Genomic DNA, 24,228 nt, shown 5'->3' with positions numbered 1-24,228 from the left:
GTGGTACCTGAAATCTGTTTGGTCCCAGCACCTGTTATCTTTTCAAATCCCAGTTCTGGGATTTATCATAAGAGAAATGACTTGCTCGAGACAGCATATATCCCTAATCCCAGGTCTCCCCTTCTCTTCTGCTTCAGAAAGCAGTCTGTCACTACAGATGCTTTGGACTTTGCATGAGGAACAGTTTCAGGAGGGATAAAATTGCAAGGTGTTTGGAACATCAAGGACAGAAGCAAGCACATAAATATAAAAGAGATGCTTGCTCTAGCCAAGCCACATTAACTTTCTGAATCAGCTTTGATCCCCTGGACCTCATCAAGTAGTTACAGACGATACCACAGTTGAGTAGTACAACAACAATAAAGGGTGAACCAGGTCTTACTCCATCTGCAGACTAGCCATGGTAGCTTGGGACATAACGTTACAGCAAGTATCACTTTAGAGGCATCCTACATTCTCAGATCAAAACTATGTGGCAGACAAGCTGAGCAGGACAAAGGCACACCCCTACAAATGGAAACTAGATCAGGGCATATTCCAAGATGTGATCCATCTGTGGGGAGTTCCTCAAGCAGAACTCTTTGCCTTCTCTCTGAACAATCATCTGGCAAGATTCTTCTTCAGAATTCTATGCAGGAAGGCCTGGAAGACAGATGCATTTTCCTTCCCTTGGACAGGAATTTTTCTGTATGCTTTTCCACCCTTTCCACTGATATCCAGGTTGCTTAAAAAGATTCAGAAGGAAACCCCAAGATCATTGTGGTGACTCCCTTCTAGCCTTGGCAACAATGATTCTCCTTTCTTTTGGATATGGCCAGGGGCAATTACAGCAAACTTATTCAGAGATTGACTGTACACACTCAAGAACATGGGTGTTAGATACACTCCAACCATAATGAATTTTAACAGACTGCCTGGATGATAGGGTCTTAACTCCCTTTAAGCACCTGTTTACTGAGGGTGTGTAGCAGGTACTAATGGATGCAAAAAAGCCTCCTAGTAGAAAATCATATACTGGCAAATGGAAAAGATTTTCTAGTTGGTGCCAACAACATATCCAGCTCCCATTCTGGTTTTACAATATTTGTGTGAATTACTATCCTTTGGCCTTTCTTATTCCTCCATCATGGTTCATTTGCTGGCCGTTTCAGCAGGTCTGCTCATGGATCCTTCATATTCAATGTTTTTTCATGTATAATGTTTTTGAAAGGGGTCAAGAAAATTGATAGCTTCTCCTTGGGATCTTAGGTTTGTGTTAGATAAGCTAACTTGAGGTTCTTAACATAGAAAACTGGTTTACTAATTGCACTGTCTCTGTAAGACAAGTATCTGAATTGCAGGCTGTTATCAGGGTTGCCAGACGTCCCTATTTGGGCGGGACTGTCCCGAGATCAGCAGCCTGATCCCGAGTCCCGCACTGCCGGTTTAAATCCCGGGCAGCCTCCGCTTTGTTTTTTTTTTTTTTGATTGGCCCGTATACTGGCATATGGACCAATCAAAAATCGCTAAACACGGAGCTTCTTGTGTTTAATGTGGAAGTTCTGCATTAAATAAAAGAAGCTCCATGTTTAGCGATTTTTGATTGGCCCGTATGCCGGTATACGGGCCAATCAAAACATCGCAAAACAGAGCTACTTCTGTCTAATGCGGAACTCTGATGTTCCCGCATTAAAGAATATAGTAAAAGGCCTTTTTTTTTTTAGTCCCTACCTGGCCAGTCGGAAATCTGGCAACCCTGGCTGTTATGGTGAGTCAACCTTATCTCATTTTCCACAGAGTCAGTGTTTCTTTGAGAACTAATCTTCCTTCTATGCCTAAAGTGCTATCCAAGTTTTACTTTATGCCAAGCTATCTATTCCTCTATTTTCTTTCCTGAATCCAAAAATGAGGAAGAAAGGATACTTCACACCTTTGATGTCCATAAACAACTTGTACTGTCTTGTCATAACAAAATTTTTCAGCTCTTTGGATCAATTGCTTATTTCTTGTGAAGGTAAGAAGAGCATGTCGCTCTTCTTATGTACATTAAGGAGATGTTGAGGCATGGGTATTCGTTTAAGTAGTTTATTGTATACAAATACATCAGGATGGATGGCAGGAACATTAAACTTAAAACTATCTAACTGACTGACTACATACTTACACGCTCACATTCTGGCTGCTCACTCAAAATGGCACTCTTGCTTGCACATGCTCAGTACTTATATGCATGTGCTGACTCACGGGAAAGCTTCTTAAAGGTATATCACACTCACCGATCTACAGACGGGACAACCTTCATCTAAGTAGATGAAGATTTCATAGAGTGCAGTATTTCGAAGAGCTTATTGTGCATTTGATTATTATGAAAAGTACCCGGTGTGTGTGAATGCTTGTACATAACTACTAAGGCCAGTTTTGCATTGTGTTTTACTATAATCTGTGGCATGGCACAAGGGTTTTGCAGAACCGCACTGCTTGTGTTTGATAATAATATTGCAGAAAATCAGAGACTGTTTGAACAGGAATATGATAGTTTTATACAGGCTGCTTTTTCTGATAAAGACACGTACAAACGAGTGAAAAGGTGACACAGAAAAAACAATCAGTAGACATCAGCTGGGTATAACAGCCCTGTGTTTCTAATGCTTAGTCAAACAGTCCACTTGTGCTGTGCTAATGAGGTCATAACAAGACTGAAACATGCATGTCCACAGCTAGTGGGGTTTGGTTTATTGGCCTGAATTTGTCCATTAAACGACTTAAAAGGAAAAAAAGTCATGGGCATTCAGAATCGCCATATAGCAGAAACACCTGATGTTCATAAGGGTCATTTGCATCTATCCCATGTGCCTCTAATGGAAGAGGTTTGAAGGGTCACTCAGAGGAAATTCTTTCTTGTCTAGAATATTCTCTTAGTTTTTACTGTTATATTAACTTCAAACTTTTTCTGTTGTTTTAATCTCTTTACTTATCCTAATGACATTCTACATTTTGTATCAGATTGAAAATATTTTCACCTAGGCATTGTTTGAAATTGATCAGTTTTGATCATTTTATCTTTCTCTTAATTTCAGAGTGAAATCATGCTACTCTATGCACTACAAATAAATTCCCAATTGAGTGAGTTGTACAGTGTAAAATCACATGTTGCACTGCTGTTTATAGTTTTCTAATGTGTAACAATCACTTTACTAAAACTTCATTTCCACACATGTGGAAATTATTCTAAATGTTTTCTTTCCAGCTTAATCTAGCAAACAAATCAGCATATGTTTGAAAATATAGAATCAAAATCTGACACAGATAAATCAAGATCTAAACTATGTTTGTTCTTCTGTGCCTGCTTCATTTTCAGAAATGCAGATAAAAGTGTATTAGTTTCCTCCTCTCTACTTTCTTTTCTCTGTCTCGTTCATCATATCTTTTAAACTGCTAATAGTACTAGCATTTCAAATGCTGTGTTTGCAAACATCCACATTATGTGCCTCATTTCTTTTGACAGCTATGTACATCTTTTTTATCTAAGAAAATTTTTATTAGTTCAACATATTTGCAGTATATACACAGAAAGGAAGAAATTCAGCATCACATACAATGATTGGAATACAATGAATGTTTAAGACAACATTTCAAGGTTATCCCAACCACATGAAGTCTTAGTATGAATTATAAATCATTCTGGTCACTTCTTTTTTCAGTTTTACATAATATTGCTGTTAAATTTAAACATTCTTTGAATGTAGGAACTGAGTTCAATTTCCAATTTTTGGTAATAACATTTCTAGTAACTGCCAAGATAGTCCAAAACATGTTCTGCTCTTTGGCTTTTACAGATACAGGAAGCAGAGCATTCATTAGTATTACTAATCTAGTTAAAGAACAAATATAAGACCATATCTCCTTAAAAACATACTTACCTCTTCACAATATACATTTAAGTCCATAAACATGCATATACAGTCAGCTTTTACATCTTTACTTCATCTGTAACAAACTGAAGAAGTCAGTTTAGTATACCACTGCATCTTTTCATGATGTTTTACACTAATACTTAATACCACATTGATTAGTTTCTAACACAGTCACATAGTCTGTATGCCACTGTGCATTACATGAATGTTTGTAATTGGAAAAGATACAGTAGTCATTAGCCTAGTAATTACCTATAGTATGAACCTATAATGAACCAAGAGAAAACTCCCCACATACATAAGAACCATCTCCCACCCAAACACTTCAAAAAGGAACTAAAACAACACCTGCTTAACACAAAGTCCTGCCCCTAACATGACCCTACCTAATCCTCCACACCCCCTTGTCTCCAGTATCCAGTACACAAATATTACACTCCTCCATTTTTCTCTAATCACTGTTTATTTAATTGTAACTCCACACGCTAGATTACTACATCACATGTAAATATGTATATATTAAGCTCTACTTTAGCTATCTCCTCTTTATTATAATTTAGCTCTACTTTAATATCTTCTCTAAAGACATGTCATATGCAAACATTGTTTTTCTTTTCTTTTCCTCTTTTATTTAATATCACCATTTTTTTTTGTTAAAATTGAAGTGGTGCCATTTTACAGAAATGAAAGCAACCACAGAATCAGTGCCTCATAAGTTATTCATGAGTGTTCTATTAGGTGGACACAGAACTGCCTAGGTCATAGAACATTTCAGGTTATGTTTGAGTTATATAGTACCACATTTAAAATGGGCGTTCCTCAAGGTTGGTACTTGGAACAGTCATTTTCTAAGCTTATAAATGATCCAGCTCTGTCCCTCTTTGGCCTGCTTTTCTAAAACTTTTCCATACTAGCTCTGAGTGCAAAAAGAAATTTGGAAAGAATTCAATAAGTTCTGGGAATTATTATACAATAGAAATATTACACCAAACCATACTAAAAATAACATTATGAATTTTCAGGACACCCAAATAAGTTTAGGTCTCGCACTGCAGATGTCTGGCTATATACTAACATTCAGACATCACAGTCATCCCTATAATCACAGAGGAATAACACCCTGACTATAACCCAGATGACTTGAAACTGATTATCAGACACCAGTTGGAGCTGGCATGGAATGCCGCAATACCAAGGCTTTGCGTGACAGCCTCTTTTCTGTGGAAGGGATAGGGTGAAATACCATTGGTAGGCAGACCACTATCAGCTGCTTTGGTGAACATTGGAGCTCAGATAGGTGGCCAGACTGGTCATACAGGCATATGAGCAGGCTTGGGAGGTGTCACCACCTTGGGGATGAGTGAAGGCAATGACGTCCCAGAAAATATGATACCATAAATGAGGGTAGGACCTCTCACAGGCAAATTAAGCTATTCTGTGCATACAGCAAGAAACAGTGGTGGCTCTCAGGTCTTGCCTCCTTAAGTACACTTGCTTTGCCAGTTTGGGGTGTGGCTAGTAACCCCAGCCTGGAAGAGTTAATCTAGGTGACAGGATCAAAGTAATAAGGCATTGAGGTGAGAAAGGGTTCACAGGGAATGATGATGCTATGAAAACCAGACCAACTTGCTGTATAACATATAGTTAAAAAAAAATAATGCTGAAAGTTTTATAAATGTTCTGAGACAATTTAGACTATACTAGAGATTTTCTAACCTCCTTTCCCTGGAAGCCAGAAGCACTTTGTTTATTAATCTTGTACTGACTTAAGCCTTTTTATTCTGCATTAATTAAAATAAACAAAGGCAACTCAGACTCAGAAGAAGAGGATGTCAGTTAGAAGAATTTGAACTTAATAAATTATCAGGTTCTGCCTTTATGGACAAACTAGTTAAAAAGCTTACAATTTAAGCAAAGGAAATTCATAATTCATGGGAAAAGTGTGTGTGTGTGCGTGTGTGTGTGTGTGTGTGTGTGTGTGTGTGTGTGTGTGTGTGTGTGTGTGTGTGTGTGTGCGTGTGTGTGTGTGTGTGTGTGTGTGTGTGTAAACAAATTTTGGAAGTTAAAGAATAAATTGAAATGCAGTTCAGAAAATTATGCTAAACAGTAGCCACCAATTACACAAAACATGTTCATAACTATAATTCAGACCAGTCAAAACAGAGAACAGAAGGAAAATCTTAATGATGAAAGTTTTAGAAAATTCTGTCTTTAAATTAACTCACTGACTTTAACCTTTCACTTCTTATCAGCCGGTCCGCAGCATTTTGACGAAGGACATGTCTCTCTGCAGAACTGTGCCTTTCTCTGCAGGGGATACATTTCACTATACTTTGGCAAAAGTATTCTATGCCTCTGGTTTAGTTAGTTTAGTATGACTGTCAACTGAAACTGGTATTTGTTTTTAAACAGTTAAACAGTTTGCTGTAGTCAGAGTACAGTGATTCAGGGTTTTTGATAAGTGGTCATTTCAGTTGCTAATTATTTGCTACCCCTCTAAAAGAAAGAGGGAGGCAAAGGCTGAGGTTCATTGTGGTGTTGGGCAATGTTTAGTGCAAAATAATGCTGGTAACAGCCATGAACAGGGTGTGCTTGATTCAAAGACACCACTACATAAAAGTGCAAGGCTCAACACTGCATTATATGCTGATCATACAGATGAACACACCATTACATGTAAATGAGATCTCCTATACAGATCAGCACTTTGGAATATGCAAATCTAGGAGTATTATATGGTTGAATAATTAAGTCTGTTGCAGGATGGGAGGGGGTTAGGTCACAGTCCTTGACAGGAGCATGATGCTGCACCACTGTCCTCAGTCATATTACCAGTTCAAAATTTGGGTCAGTTTGAACCTGGTGGTGGCTAAGGCATGTCTGGCAGACCTGATGAATGAGGTGAGGAGAGAAGCTGGTGGCAGCTGATGGCACAATTTGTGGAGGAGAATATCTGGTTCCCAAGGATAGTAGAGGAGAAAACCAACATTAGGCATGCATTCTATGAGACCACATGCTTCCCTGAGGCACTGGACTCCATAGATTGCATGAATATTGCTATTAAGGCCCACTTGGTCCAGAGGGACAGAGATACAGCAATAGAAAGAGCTACCTGTCTCTGATCTGCCAAATGGTCTGAAATGCTAAGAATATCACATACACTGTGTCTGTACAATGCATAGACATTTAGTGTGATTCACACATATGACATATTTCTAATATTCATCAGTGGTTCAAGTGGGGACTACCCACATGGTCATCTGGGTCATCTGGTAGGTAGGTGAACATATATCGAGTACATGCTGGAAACACGCCACACATAATGTTGTTTTCCTGTGTGTTGCAGGTGATGCCATATTTGCCCTTGAGTCATAGATGATGACTCTCCCTTCTCATCCCATGGAAAATAGCAAAAATATCATGAAGCTCTGCCCATGGCAAAACAAGGAATATTATGAAATGAATCTTTAGATGGCTGAAGGGTAAAGTATGCTATTTAGACACATCTGTTGGAGCACTAAAGTAAAGCCCTGAGAAATGCAGCAAGATATCTGTTGTGTGTGTCATGCTACACATCACAACCCTCCATAAACAGACACTGCAGACCAATAACAGCTTGCTAGGACAGGGCATAACTGACAAAGAAACAGTAGCAAAGCTGGACAGAGCTACAGAGGAAGATAGTGTAAGAGTAGAGCTGCAACTGAGGCAGCAGTAGGTGAGTTACATTTCTGCACTGGCAAAGGAGGAGCATCCAGTCCACAACTGTCAGCCATGACATAAACAACAAAGAATATTATGATGCACACTGTAACTCTGTGGTCATGCAGGGCAGTACATGATGCGGCTATGCTGTGCATCAGACATCATCAAACCCACAGAGTATAGGGGGCAGGGCATGGTCATTATCACTTACACTGGTTGGAGGACACAGTGAGAGTTGATTGCAATGCGGCAATGTTGGGAAGGGTCACAGCAAGTGATTACAGTAACCATGCACTCTGGGGGTTTTCTGGAAACCAGGAATCACATCCTCCAGTGATATGGCTAGGGTACCACTATGGGACACTTGCTGGTGTGCACTGTGTAAGCTGGCCACATTGGTAGTGTGCACTGTGTAAGTTAGCTACATTGGTAGTGTATACTGTATTGTCTAGCGAAGCTGGGGCTGAAACCATCCCTTCTCAGAGATGAGGTTGAACTATAAGACCTTGTGCAGCTACCCTGAAGGGGGATCCTGTGGGTGGTGCGCAAGGAATGTCTCTGTGCAAGTTCAAGGATGTCAAGCCATGTGCCAGCATGTGATAATGATGGTATATATCTGCAAAATTGAGTTTCTTCTGATGTGAGGTGCTATGTGCACATCTGCCTCATGTCTGGATCCTCACGTGGCCAGAGATACCACAACCAGCAGAGAAAAACTGGGGTAGAATCATAATGCATCACTTGGAAGCACTGATAGAGGCAATGTGTCCCACCAGTTGTCTCAGTAGCACTATTGTCTCATTATGTTTATAGTCCAGGTCACTGTGCAGCTAACGTATGTCCTGCTGCATGCAACACAGCACACTTACCAGACACACAGTGCATAACAATTTTTTTTTACCTAGATCAATAACCCAAACCTCTGTTGGTAGAACTGGTTAATTACATATACTGCACTCATACTGGGGAATGATGTGAGAGTCATGTTGGTCTATCTCCTATAGGAAATATGCCCAGATAAGAGGCAGTGCACATACCAGAGTCTGCAGCTAGTATGTATACAGTAGGAGGTCATTTGGACCCTTAACTATAGGTGTCATGTCATGCCCAACATTGCTAGCCAGCACAATGCATGCCACCCACTGTCACTCCAAAAAAGGAGTTGGTATTTCCTCCCATTAGAGTGATGCAGATACTGCCATTGTGTCATCAGGCCATGACGCCTACATGTTGCCATCATTATCAGTCACACGAGCACTCCTGACATCCACACTCTGTTAATACACTGTTCTCTACCTTATGTCAGTGAAACCTCTTAATACATGAAACATATAACATCAGTGTGTGCTCACTTATGTATTGTGCTATCCCCCTCTGGTATGCATACTAGTTTACGTGATAAAATTTGATACACAATACCCTGTATCATACAACTTGTTGGGAGGATATTGTGGTTTCAGACCAGAGGTTCCTTCTGGACAAAAGGGCAGGCCACTAGTAGTTATGCACACTGCATCTGTTTGTAAGGTCAGGACTTTGATTTTCATGTCCTATAAAGTGGAGACTGAATGGCAGAAAACCCCACTTACATATACTAAGTCCAATATTGTCCTTTCTTGGAATATTCTCTTTTCTCTAAAGTATAGTGATCTCAGAGATGGATACATTCAGGGGTATGGTCTTGACCCCACTTCAGGGGGAAAGGGAGAGCATGACTCCCCAAAAAAGATGTTTAATGAAGAAGATCAATGTTTGATATTCCCTCTCCTTCTGCATTTTTTGTCTTTTATATGCATGTTTGGATTCAGAATTTTGAGCCCTGACATTTAATTTGGAAGCCTATATCTATTCTACTTTATGTGTACATATCATAATAGTATGGTCAGTACTAAGCCGGTGCATCACCTATGGACATACACAGGTTGTAGAGTTACATTCATATCTAATCCACCATCTAGTAGGACCACCAGTCCTACTACCTGATAGTTGAAATTAAAAACTCAGGTTCATAGGTTCATAAGTGTTTACTAGGCTAACAACCACAAGGGCCTTTTTAAGCCTAGCCATGCATCCCAAATCTCTGACAAGTTCTGATACCCTTGATAAGTGTAAGCATCAGCCTGGGAGATGAAAGATTTACAAGTTGCCTGTTTGCATCAGATACATAGGTGCCAAACCAGGGATGAATTTCCAGTCTCACATCCAGTTGTCCAAGTTGCACTTGAATTGGATTAGGGAGGAGCTCTGCTTCACATGAATGGGGTGCATGTACTCTAGATGGAGTAGACTCTGGGATACATACCTATCTCTCCATCAGGTCCTATTTATATCCACCACTTCTTGCTATACAGTAATGGAGACAATATCTGATGCTTCCTTGTCCACCCTTAGTGGTGGCCCTGTCCACTGCAACATCCTAAGCCCTTGGTTTTGCATGGGAAAGTATATCTGTAATCCTCCTCTGTACTTCTTACTGGAACTTACTGTGGCCTGAAAAGGCATTCACATCCTGAACTATGCCTTGCCAAATCTGTTCCGTTACCTAAACTAACTTTAGTGAGTAGGTGCATGTCAGTCATTCAAATGATCTACAGTAGCCTGTCATTCTTTTAGTTTGTAAACATCTCCAGGCTTTTCCTCCCATGTGTGGCTACAGCTGTAGGGAATAACATGTTTGGTATTATGCTTTTAGTTATTGTCTTTACTGTTAATGTCTTCCCTAAGGTACTATGACTGAATTTTGAAGCCTTGCATAACTTTAGTTAATGTAAAGGTATAACAGTATCTAGTATTTTTGACTGTTGTTTCATATTGCTCATACTTTGTGCAGCAGTTGCAGGTGAACTGATAACTGTTATTAAAGAAAGTATTACAATTATGTCCTTTCAAGCTGACTTAAAAGTCTGTCTGTAATTAGTGAGAAGCAGGTTTCAGTTTTTCATTTTGCGAAATCAGCATGGTTCAGCAAATTCTTAACCTGTGATTCTTTATTTGATTTCTAAAAATAGAAATACTGCTTGCTGTACAATAATGGAAACAATATCTGGATTTCTGCTAGGTATCTCCTTGCAGTATAGATGTGCTTTACATAGAGGATTATGATTGTGGTGGCAAATCATAACCTACTTATTATGTGTTTGACACATGGATGCCAAGAAATTCACTGCTAAGGTGAACCTTAGCATCCATGTCAAGAACACATAATAAAGGGTCACCCTCGGACACTGAATCGTAATTTTTTATAGTGCATGGAGTATATCTGTTACGAGTAATAATAGTTTCAGAAAAAGAATTGCTATGTTTTTTTGCCAGCTTTTAAAGCCATAAAGTACTTAAGAAGTATAGTCAGAAAGAAAGTGTAAGAGATTCTGTTAAGTTAGATAAAGACAAATTGTCAGCCCTGACAGCAGACAGAAACTGATGTTTTTTATTCTGTGCTGTCATTTGCCGGTCAGTACTGGCAGGTTTAACTGCCTAGCATGATACCTGATCTTAACAACTGAAGCAGGGGGTGCTTAAAATTTGTTAAGATTGGGTCTCATGCTATAGAAGTGCTTAACTGGTTTATCTTTTTCCAGATATTGGAGCTTAATCACCATTCTCCATGCACTACTTCTGTGTTATCCAGATGTTGTAATACGTTAACACAGCTTTTCTGTTATTAGGAAGATGCTGTCAGCTGATCCATACTGACTTTCTCTTAATGGTGTAGTAACCAGTATAACTGTAAACTTGACCTTGTAGGAATCTTAGAAAAATAAAGACAAGTATTACATTCTATATTCATTCATGTTTCTTTGTAAAGGGCTTTTGCATGAACACTTGATCCAAGAATATGATTCACGAAGGCCATACTAATGATCCATGGCATCTAAAGTTTTCACAAACCAACTATTAGAATAACAAGCTCACTTACTAAATGGTACTGAATGTCATTTTTTGTTGATGCTTATTGTCAGATAAATGCACATACATTGAGCTTTTTAACTATAGTTAACAAATACGAGACATTCTCTATTTTTTTCTACTTTCAGAAGTATACACATTAGGTTGAGGGTGTGTCCTCTGCTACAACTGACAATATTCTCAGACAAAAAATGTCATTATTCTTCTATTTCTCAAAGTGCTGAGCTACCTGAGAAGTGGACCTTACATGACTGTTTTTATGTCTGCCAGTTAGTTCTAGTAAAGTTCATTAAAAACTCAATGTTGTCTAGAAATAACCTTTGTTCCTGATAGATTTTATTTTCTATTGTAACGACAAAGCAATGCTTAGCAGATGTACATTTTGGCTATAAATGTTGTTAAGCTCTTTTTTGGTGTTTTGGTTTACAGGGTGCTGTACCATTCCTGGTGTGTGCCACGGCTGGCACAACTGTACTTGGAGCCTTTGATCCCTTAGATACCATAGCAGATATCTGTGAGAAGCATGGACTGTGGTTTCATATTGATGTAAGTCATATGTTATGTACCATTGCAACATTTATTCTATGGCACTTCCAAATGCTTCATTGAAAATGTACCTGTTCACCTGATAAGTTCAGTCACTTGCTCTGCGTATATAACTCAGTGAATATCATGATAGGATAGACTTGTAATACAGAACACAATTTGATAAAAGCCACATTAGTCAGATAAATTTACTCTAAGAAAGAGAGAAACAGATTGCATTAGACTGCATAACAACAATTTTAACAACTAAAAGTAGCTTAATTATCTAAGGTCATCTTAAGTGCAAACCTGCAGTTAGATGCTTTGGAACTCATTATATTGAGTGACCTTTCAATATACATATTCACAGCCCTTTTATTTTTACTTAAGGATATTCTCATCTTTAATGTCCCTGCTCTTGAAGTTCCTGAACATTCATGAGGGCAGATTCGTTTTCACTACAAAGCAATCTGTCATCTTGGCCTACCTGGGCACATGGTTTTCACCTCTTTTGCTTATGCAGATTTAAGGCATGGCCTTCATGTGGTTGCCACATTGAAAGAGTCCTTCGTTCAAAGAACAAGGCACCTTTCTTGGATCAATGATCATATAACTTCCTTATGAAAAGTCTGTGTCTAAACTGCATCAACCTTTTCTGCCAAGAATTACACAACTTCTTAATTGTTGATGGGAGAAAGCTGTTTTCTGGTTTAAAAGACAGGCTGGGACATGCATATTATGACCTTCTTGTCAGACCTTAAGCGGGATTCCAGACCATTTCTTCTTTTCACTGAACAGCCCTTATTTGTGCAGCATTATTATTACTAATGCTTAGGTTTTGAATAATGTGACTCAGGAAACCTCACTAGGTCTTTTAATCCCTTTTATATGGTAGATGAAATTTGGCTACGATAGTGGGTGAACTTCCGTTGCTTTGTTCAAGCAATTAACATTCACTGGAACACTGATCACTCAGAAAAGGAGGAAGAGATAATGCTGCAATGTATGTCCAAGGGATGGCATTTTACAACTGCTATATGAGTCCAGTGATGAATTTGAACTAATCCCTCAATGCTGCTTCGGTCAGTAACTAACCAACATTCTTTCTGTTTTGCTGCTGAAGTCAATCTGCTTTTTATTTGCCATGGGTTATGAAGTCCACTGTCCATGTTCCACTTTGCTAACCAAGTTTCCAAAAGGTTAGGAAAATCAAAGATTTCTAGCAATTGAGGTTTCTCATATATTCAGTGGAAAAATAGAGTTCCAGTTGTCTGTCCATACCGTTAGTCTATGCAACATAATACAGTCAAAACTTTCTGCATCTGCTATAGAAAGTACTGAACAAGGAACTATTGTCTCTGCAACTCAACTTTCCTTAAATGTAATGATGTTGCCTACAACATCATCAGGGGATTAAAACTACAGGTTGCTGGACAGCAAGGGAAGGAACAGGAATCTGTGGCAACTCTGAATCAATGATGAGGAGTGATAGGCTAGTCAGAACCCATATGACAGAGCAATGGATAACAGGATAAAATTGAAGAAAATGTCCCACAGGAAGATGCTATAGAACTTCTTATAGAATGCCCACAGAAAATGGAGAACAAAAAATGTGCCCTTAGTTTAGAAGAAAATGAACTAAGAGAAGAGTAGCTTGATTTATTAGAGATAGATAAATATATTAAGATCAATGAAAGCAATAGACTGCAGATGGTCAATAAAACCCAACAAATTAGAAGTCTGATAAAATGAATGAACACAGTAATTAAGAATGTCCATAGAAATCCATGCAATATAACAGAAGTAAACAGGTTATATTACTGTGCAGCTAAATTAATAACAGATAAAATTCTACCACAAGAACAAATGGTAGTAAGGGAAGGGGAGGGAAGAAATTGAATGCCATCATGGAAGTATCAAACAAAGAAAACTATAAAGCAATTAAGACAAGAAGTGTCACTGTAAGAAGAGTATAGAAGAGGGAACAGATCAACAAAAATACTCAGAAAGATGTCATAAAAGCAATGCACAGTATTATAATAGATCAGGATTCATCATGCACTATAGCAAATAATAAACTAAAAATGTCAACACAGGGAGAACAAATTAGAAGGTACAAAAATAAATATAAAGGAAAAGTACAACATAAGCAATTTATTGATCACCCAAAAAGTTTTATAGAGAATTGGGAAACAAGGTAAAAGGAATTGAAAGATGACCAAAAAAAGAAGAATAGATGCATTTTTGAGAAGTATTGATGAAGATCCTGTGGAACATAACAAAGATGATAAATGGATAAAAGAAGTAAAAGAAAAAATAAGAACTTCAAAGGTACAGGATATGAAGTGGGATGAAATAACAGCCAGAGAAATTGAAACAAAGTTAAGAAAAGAATCTAATTGGAAACCCCCAGGCCCAGATGCAGTACCTAATTTCTGGTTAAAACTATTAACATCTTCGGACGTAGATTTAGCCATAAGTAAGAACTATTTATATGTGCACCCCAAATAGACACCGACCTGGCTTACAACAGGAAAAACAATGCACCTACTTAAGAGTGAACCTGCAACCTATCCTAAAAATTATAGACCAATAACTTGCCTTCTGACAACGTATAAACTATACACTGGAATTGATGCCAACAGAGTTTATAACCATTTAGAAGAAAACTCAATTATGGCAATAAAACAAAAGGGCAATAAAAGAAAGTCATATGGAACAAAGGATCATTTGTTGTTAAATAAAGTCATAGTGGAGAACTGTAAAAAGGGAATTAATCTAAGTATGGCATGGACTTACTACAAAAAAGCATTTGACAATATCCCACATTCATGGATAAAAGAGTGCTCAAAAATGTATAAGATACACCCTACACTGATAAATTACATCACAGAGACCATGAAACAGCGGCAAACCACTTTGCAGTTAAGCCATGATAAAGGACAGATTATTATTCCAGGAATAAAAATCCAAAGGGGGATATTCCAGGGTGGCTTTCTGTCAGTATTGGTCTTTTGAAAAACAAACCAACAAACTAACAAACTAATAAAAATAACAAAAATAGAGGCAAAAAACGGGGCAGTCTCCTTGTAAAATGTTAGCGCTTTCATCAAGTAATTTTAACTCAACTTCCTCAGACATAAAAAAGTCAATATACATGCACCATTAAATACTTGTACAATAAATCACATGATTCTAAAAAGTCACATGACCTGATACATTTTTGAAAACCGTATATATTCACAAAATATTACATATAGTTAAAAAACTTTTCAAAATTGAATAATTGATTTCAGTAATTAGCGTACTAATTGTACCATTACCTTTCCAAACTTTTCAACTTCAATATACAAGCTAAAGAGCATACATCATTCTATCCTGGTTTGATGTATGCTTGAGTTGTAATCTGCCATACCAACTCATGCTCCTCCAATTTTAAGCTTAAGGGACCACCTCTAACATCATACTGAATCAGATCAATAACTTTGAAAAACATGAATGTCCTGGTTGATCCTTCAAATCTTTAGCTAAGGCATTTTCCATTTTTCCTTTTCTATTACTGTAAAGGTGTTTATATACCCTCACTCTCAATTACGATCAATCTTGCCTATATAAAAACGAGTACAGGACTGACATAAAGCTAGGTATACTATTTTACTAGAATTACAATTAAACTTGCCCTTACTAACACATTTATTCTCTTGTATCCTGAATGTATTTCCCGTGTGCATATATTTACAGTACACACAGGATTCACATTTATACATACCTAACATAATGGGTAAGGGAGAATATTGAAACTCCAAAAGTCCATTTAAGTTTTGAGCTCTCCTAAATACCACTTTGGGTCTTGTACCCAACTTCCTCTGTGTTTCCTCAGCATTTATTATATTCCAGTTTTTCCGTAAAATATGCTGAATAAACTGCACATCCATATTGAAGGAGGTAATAAAGGAATGTACATAATCCACTGTGGTGCTAACTTGTTTGTGCTCATTTACTTCATTCCTCAGTTCTACATGAGCTCCCAAAATAGCCCTAAAACAGCCTATTTTTTTCTTACTTTTAGCTTTATTAACAAAGTCATTCAACATTATCATTGGGTAGCCTCTCTTTTTAAACATCTGGATCAAAAATTCACATTCCACACAGAAATCATAATCAGTGGTGCACATTTGAGCAGCCCTCACTAATTGACCTTTTACTATAGTCCTCTTCTGATGTTTTGCATGTGCACTACTAAAATGTAGAAATGAACTGGAATATGTGTCCTTTCTATGAATTTTCAATTTATAACACTCATTTAATCTACCCTTTCCCAGCTCTGCATCCAAAAAAGCTATTCTCTCAGAATTAAATGTGTGGGTAAAAACAAGAAAGTTGGTCGTGCTATTACAATAAATTATAAACTCCTCAAATAACGTTAAATTACCTACCCCTATGTTACCTATGTTGATGGGCTTTTGAAAACGTATGTAGTAAAGGAACCAATTATTTGTAAGGATTCTTGGTCCTTCTTGGAAAATTTGGACAGACTGAAGTTTGAGTCTGAATTTAACTTCACTACTGTAGATGTAAAAGATTTTTATACAGTGATCCCAAGCAAAAACTTCTGAGATTTCTTTAATACAGGAATTATTGGATATCATTTCAGCTAACAATTTTTTCCTGTTTAATGGTAATTATTATTTACAGAAGAGGGGTGTGGCCATGGGTTATCCAGTTGGTGCTAGTTTAGCAAACTTAATTATGGCATACTGGGAGGATCAGTTCATTCACAACACAAGTAATAGCTTTAATGGATATATTTGTTACTGTACTCGATTTTTGGATGATGTCTTTACAATTTTCAAAGGAGGGCAGACTTTATTTTAAGAGTTTATGGCTTATTGTAATAACATGACTGACTTTCTTGTTTTTACCCACACATTTAATTCCAAGAGAATAGCTTTTTTTGGATGTAGAGCTGGAAAAGGATAGATTTATCTGGAGCATTTCTCCCCGGGCCTCCGCTGAAAACAGGCTCTGTGGAACCTAGTCGGACTTTCCCGGTCAACAAATGATAAATAAATAAATAAATAAAATAAATGAGTGTTATAAAGTGAAAATTCATAGAAAGGACACATATTCCACTTCATTTCTACATTTTAGTAGTGCACATCCAAAACATTAAAAGAGGACTGCAGTGAATGGTCAATTAGTGAGGGTTGTTCGAATGTGCCCCACTGATTATGATTTCTGTGTGGAATGTGAATTTTTGATCCAGATGTTTAAAAAGAGAGGCTACACAATAATAATGTTGAATGAATTGGCTAATGAAGTTAAAAATAAGAGAAAAATAGACCATTTTAGGTCTATTTTGAGAGCTCATATAGAATTCAGGAATAAAGAACATGAGAGCGAACAAGTTAGCACCCCAATGGATTATATACATTCCTTTATTACCTCCTTCAATGTGGATGAGCAGTTTTGTTCAGCATATTTTACAGAAAAATTGGAATATAATAAATGTTTGACCGTAAATTGAAAGAGAGGGTATATGGACACCGGTACAGTATTAGAAAAGGAAAAATGGAAAATGCCTTAGCTAAACATGTGAGGGATCAACCAGGACATTTATTTGTTTTCAGGGTTATTGATCAGGTTCAGTATGATGTTAGAGATGGTCCCTTAAACTTAAAATTGGAGAGGTGAGAGTTGGTATGGCAGATTAGAACTCAGGCATACATCAAACCAGGATTGAATGATATATGCTCTTTAGCATGTATATTGAAGTTGAAAAGTTTAGAAAGGTGATGGTACAATTAGTAAGCTAATTATTGAAATCAGGTATTCGATTTTGAAATTTTTTTTAACTATTTGTAATATTTTGTGCGTATATATGTTATTCAAAAATGTATCAGGTCATGTGACTTTTTGAATCATGTGATTTATTGTGCAAGTATTTAATGGTGCATGTATATTTACTTTTTTATGACTGAGGAAGCTGAGTGAAACTTGATGAAAGCACTAACATTTTACAAGGAGACTGACCCGTTTTTGCCTCTATTTTCGTTATTTTTATTACCACTGCTCTTTTGCATCGCCTTTAATCTATGAAGCTGTCTGCTTAACAGATTAGGTCATGGCTATAATATGGCTCCCAGAAAGCAACAAAGTGTAAGGAATTCTCATCTTCTCTTTGTCAATGATTTAAAACTGTAGAGCTCATCAGATCAGGAACTGAAAGCACAAACTTACTGAAATTGGTACACCTTGTTTGCTGTAGCATAGACTAGATCCAGGCATGTTGAATCTAGCTTTATTTGTATGCTTGTTGTTTGTTTGCTTGTTATTTCCCTGAAACGCTAATTCCACCTAAAACGTGGCTTTTCAGCGCTTCTGTGGATCCCTAGTGATATCTGCATTGCTTATTGTACTTATTTCCTTGTTTCACTTAAAAGAAAGTTACTGTTTGTCGTTTTTGCATTTAAGTTACCTGTAACACATTGCATTTAAGATACCTGGCACTTGCTCACTAAAGCAATTATATAAGTCAGCACTAAAAAAATTAAAAGCACTACACCCTCACAAACTCCCCTTGAGTACCTTGTTCCCCATTGGCCCTTTTTTTTTCAATTATAAAGGAATTCCCAATACTATTCTAGCATGTCCAAAGGTCAGTCGTCAATCTCCTCTCCCGTCCAGCTGGTGAATCTGGGAATCTTGAGGCAATGTTACAACTGCCTCATGTACACAGACAACCTCTCCTCCTCCCAACAAATTCCAACACATGTGAGAGATGCAGCCATATAGCCATACTAGAGGCAAAGCTCTCTCAACTCAGTACTGGCGAAACCAGTCAGGAGGAGAAGGAAACCACACTCACTACAATTCCAGTCTCACATAGACCTACCACGACAGCAAACCAAACACATAAACACACAAAAACATACTCGGAGGCTCTAAATAAAAATCTGCCTAAGCAGCAGAGACCTCCAAAGCAGACACCCAAGCAACCACTACCCCAAAACAAAACACGTGCAACACATAACTCACAAAGCCAGTGTACTGAACAGTCACAGCCCTTAAGGCTAAACAACACACCTGATACACTTGTAATAGGTGACTCTATCGTCAGGCACACTGACGTCCCGCTCACCAGGCTGAACAAGGAGAATGTCACGGTGAGCTGCCTGTCAGGCACTAGGATCCGCCACATAACACGAGCACTCAGGTCACTCCAAGGCAAGTACAAATATGACTCGGTCATTGTCCATGCTGGTGTGAATGACCTGAAACGTACCTCCCTGGACTACATGAAAAGAGACATAGAGGAGCTCTCTGAGCATGTAGCCCATGCCGGTATGACCCTGACCTTAAGTAGCATCTTACCCTCACCAAGAATGATGCCACAATATGAAGACAAGATGATCAATTTCAACAATTGGCTTAAGTATTGGTGTCATTCAAAGGGGATCCAATGCCTGTCAGCCTGGGATGACATGCTCGACAAACCACGATGCTTCACTAGGGATGGCTTGCACCTGTCACCCCTGGGCTTTCGGATATTGGCAAAGGCTCTTGCTACACCCATAGTGCCTTTTATAGGCAAGGTTCAAAAGACAAACCCACCTCCATAGGTATCACAAGGGATAAGAAACTAAGAGTAATGCTACTCAATGCCAGAAGTCTAAACCTCAAGATGCACTTTTCGAAACTCTCCTTAGCATGGAGAACATCGATATCTGTGCAGTAACAGAAACCTGGTTCAAGGCTCCCGAGAGCACCCCAGCACTACCAGGTTATACCTCATACCATGCTTTTCGGCCCCAAAACTTGGACCGAACCACAAAAGGAGGGGGAGTATCAATATTCGTCAAAGATACCCACACCTCCAGGTTGGTGGCACAGCACGAAGCATCAGAGACTATCCATGTGCAACTAACAGTGGGTAAAACTGCCTTCCAGTTTGTAGCCTGCTACAGACCACCCTCCCAAACCCAGGAACCCCACTCGTCCTTCCTGAGAACACTTGACCAATTGGATCTCTTGTTCTCTGTGAAGGTGGAAGTAACTGCTCTATCAAGACATGCAAGCAGCTTCATGAGCAAATAAAACAGTGAAAAGGAAGGTACAACATAATTCTTAATTTTCAAGGTAAGATTTGGGCAGCTTTAAGGATTTTTATTTTTATGTTATTTCTGACATTGTGGCAGCCTTTTCGTATGCATGGGTTCTCTGCATGTCAGATGTCCATAACCTGGGGACTGCCTGTATACTAACGGCAGAAGGACTGTACACTGAAAGGCATAATAATGTGGCAAGATTGTTGTAATGGGGATTGTGCAAGCATTGTAATACTGAAGTAGGTGAAAAACACTGGAAATATTAGCCATAAAGTATCATAGAACATGGTGAAGTTTATATCACATGGGATATCCATTACCAACAGTTCAAAACATAGATGCAAGAAAACCAGATATAGTAGTCCATGAAAAGAAGACAAAAGTAGCAGTGATCGTTGAAATCTCTACATCTGGTGACTACAGTGTCTTGTGTACAGAGACATAAAGTTATAAAATATCAGGATTTGCAGGCAGAAACGAAAACAATGTGGAAGAGAAAGATACCTAGACAGTTCCAACAGTAGTAGGAACAACGGGTCTTCTAAAAATCTTCAGTCATATTTAGATATGTTAACAAAACATGTAACTCCATACAAATTGCAGAAGGAGTCATTACTGTGCACATTGCAGGTGCTGCGAACAGCACTTCTGGCTGACATCAAAGATGGAAATGAAACTAATTTCATGAATTTTAATCATACTTTGACTTAGGAATGGGTAGCATTCCCATCATGATATTAGAAACCCAAAAGATTTGGAGAAATTAAACAGGTTGCTGATCATATTTAAGAGAACATATGTTTGTAAAACTGTTCTCATCAATCTGAAATGCATCTGTGGCATGTTGTTAAATGCCTAATCACTGTGGTGCTTATTTCTAAGCCCCCCTGTAGACTACACCAAATAGAAATTATCAGATTAACAGAGTATGAATAAATAATAGCATTTGGCAAGACATGCTACAGGCATATGCGTTTCAAAAGTTGTCATTGATCAGGTCAAAGTTACCTTATTCTGTCACCTTTCCATTTCTTAAATGCATTTTATGTTAAGAATTTATTGCTTCAAAGCCTGTTGTATGCAATAGCATTCCAAATATTTGCCACTGCTTTTGCAGTCAGAAAATAACATAATGGAGGTGAGCTTTTTTTATTCCTGGATAATCTCCAAACCGTTATGAACTGTCACCACACTTTAATGTAACTGCCCATTACACAGCTACTGCTTCACAATCTCTATATCATCTACCCTCCCCACTACTATCTCTGTCTCTCTTTAACCTGCATCTCCCCCATATTATTTCATAATTTGTAAATGTTGTTATCCTGTAATTACTTTGCTGTCTCCTACTCAATATCTATTTTCAATTGATTCCATTTGAAAGTAACTACACTCTTCTAAGCTTGATATTAGCTAATATTTTACCGTATTAATTTAACTGTTATGTTTTCATTAACTATCATATCATTATAATTCTATGTATTTTCATTTACTACTCTACGTACATACATTTATTATTTTATTAAATGTCATATCATTACTAGCCTAAGTATGCATGTACATTTATTTTGTAAGTCTTGTAATACTGCCTTCTACTCATTCTGTAAAATGACGCTTTTCTCCAGATTCCATCTCTGAAAATGGGACTTGTGCCCAGTTGGACTTTCCTGGTAAACAAAATATATAAATAAGTAAATAATAAACTAATAATTCTCGCAATTCAATTTAATTCCATATGGTGTTTTATTAGTATATATCTTTAAGTAATATAAAGGTAAATTGAATGGTTTTATATGATGTATTTTTCATCAAGACTGTGAAACAGTAAGCCATGGATTTGTACCCTAAATATTTTTGAACTCCATAGGAATTATATAGAATTGATTTTAGGTGAGCAGTTTCATTTTAAATACTCTTTTATTGATACATATAATGATGCTCTTCGTACTGATCACTGCTTCAGTAGCCTATGCTATATGGATTATATCCTGCCAAGGATATAATGGACGGTCAGCTTCCAAAGCTCCAGGGTACCTTCCATGCACCCAAACTGTCAAGCAGCTCAAGCTGAGTTGACTAAAATACAGGTCTGGATGTGAAGCCCTTCAGACATTTACTACCACCAAAGAGTATGCTCCTCTGAGGCATTAGAGGATCAATGGTCAGCTGGTGCTTTCCTTTGCTGGGCAGATAAGTTCCCTCTAGGCAGAAAAACATCCATTTTCTTAAATTTATCAATGTTTTATTACTCCACTCTTCAGGAAAGTTAATTAAAAGCAATGAGTGTTTTGTTTTAATAGACTGATTCAAGACTGTAATGTACGTTTAAACAGAGCACTCATTTATTCTGTCAGTTTAAAAGTAGTGTTAACTAAGTGAAAACACATTTTCTGTGGAAAAATCATGTTTATTTCTCCTTGGTGGAGCTGGCATTGTGTCTGAAAGTATTTTCTTACTGTGTTTTTCTGTCAAAAAAGTAACTTTTGTGGACTGGCATTTTTACCAGCATTTGCTACTTGTTTTCTCCAGGAGAAAGTCACCATTTTTGCCAATACCATGGACCAGACTACCAGTCCCATGGCTAGTCCTTCTTCAGGCCACTAAAAGAAAAAGTTAAGCAAGCAGCCCTTGCTACAACAGCAGGTTAGCAATTTACCTCAGCAGCAGGTGGATAATTCTGCTGTGGCCATTTGTTGTGCTTTAGACCACTCATCTTTTACCCTGGATCTCACTGGTATAGCACCTACAGCCACTATGTTCCCAGGGTTAGCCACATCCTCTATGTCTGTTGGAGTCCCCTCAGTGAGCTATTCCTGTCAGTCCTGGGACACGGAACAGAGAATGTTTCCCTGTTGTGCCAGAATGCTGTGCCCATCCCTTGGGAAGCAGCTACTGCCATTAGTAACAAGGTTGGCCCAATTTTTCCCATCAAAAAGGAAATGAAAAACAAACATGTATCTACTCCTCATTTTTTTTTGACAGGAGTAGTTTACTTGGTCTAGCTCAAGATTTAATTCAGGCTTTTGATCCTTCTTCCTCCTTTCCTGAAGAGATTCAAGACTCTGAATCTGAACAGGAAGATGCCAGGGATACATTCAGGGATTTTGCTCAGATTTCTGATTCAGACTCAGAAGAGAGCTCATTTTCTGATTCTCCCATTAAGGGTTTCATTTTCTTTGAGACTATTGCTAAAATATGTCAGTGTTTTCAGTGGGAGAACACTCAGGTTTCTCCGTCTGTCAGAAAATACTATGCGTTCTTATAGAAGGATTTTCCAGAACCTATGCCTATTCTTCCTGTTCTGTCAGCTTTAGAGGATGTGTTTGTGATACTGCCTGAAATTTCCCTTTTAGTCAGCCAGCTGCCCCTAAAAAGGCAAATAGGATGCATAGAATTCCACAGGCCTTCAAATTTTTATACACTATTTCCAAACCTGACACTGGAGTTATAGCCTTAGTTGATCCCACTGCTTTCCAATAAGGATGGGAAACTTGTTGATAAGTATGAGAAGAAAATATATACTTCTACAACTTTGGTTTTCAGAATTTTGAATTGTCAGGTTCATATGTTAAAGTTTGTTCTGACAAAAGTGTGAAAGTATGAAGAATGTTTTATCTGCAGTTTCTTCTTATGAGGAAATATCTGGTTTATATAACTTAGATTTTTTCTTTTGCAAAAATCACTACTCATTGTTTGCAGTGTGTGTATGACTATGGCTATGGCCACTGGTACTGTTTTGAGGATGTTTGCACGACTGCATTCTCAGAACCTTTGAGATGATGTTAAAAGTTTTTAAATTCTTCTTTTGATAGAGATTTACTGTTGACACCTCTGCTGCAGAGGTGATCGAAAGCAGAGGTGATCCAGGGAATCACTAATGTTTTTTCCATTCACCTTTTTCAAATTATCCAATGAGATTTGTTTCACCTCTTCCATTTTTGGCAGAAAACAGAATAAGCAGTCTGAACAGAATTCAGGTAAACAGGCATTTAATAAGGAATGTCAACAAAGTTCCAAAAAGAAGTATCTAACATCCCAAAACCAAGGACAGTCCAATATGTCTGAATGACTATTCAAGAGACCTTGTGACC

General features: G+C 37.9%; 1 protein-coding gene across 3 annotated transcripts in view; it reads left to right on the top strand.

The window, feature by feature from the left end:
- Nucleotides 1-24,228, top strand: part of GADL1 (glutamate decarboxylase like 1) — a 1,864,133-nt gene that overhangs the window by 555,746 nt on the left and 1,284,159 nt on the right. For all 3 annotated transcript variants that reach the window (XM_044066666.1, XM_044066664.1, XM_044066665.1), the window contains one exon: nucleotides 11,934-12,050. In XM_044066666.1, coding sequence (XP_043922601.1) covers nucleotides 11,934-12,050 — 117 coding nt within the window. The remainder of the gene's footprint in view (nucleotides 1-11,933; nucleotides 12,051-24,228) is intronic.

Source organism: Protopterus annectens, chromosome 3.part1, assembly GCF_019279795.1.
Source record: "Protopterus annectens isolate FY-2018-M chromosome 3.part1, PAN1.0, whole genome shotgun sequence".
Classification (NCBI taxonomy): domain Eukaryota; kingdom Metazoa; phylum Chordata; order Ceratodontiformes; family Protopteridae; genus Protopterus; species Protopterus annectens.
The sequence above is the reverse complement of the archived record's forward strand: the minus strand, read 5'-3'. Positions and strand labels throughout refer to the sequence as shown.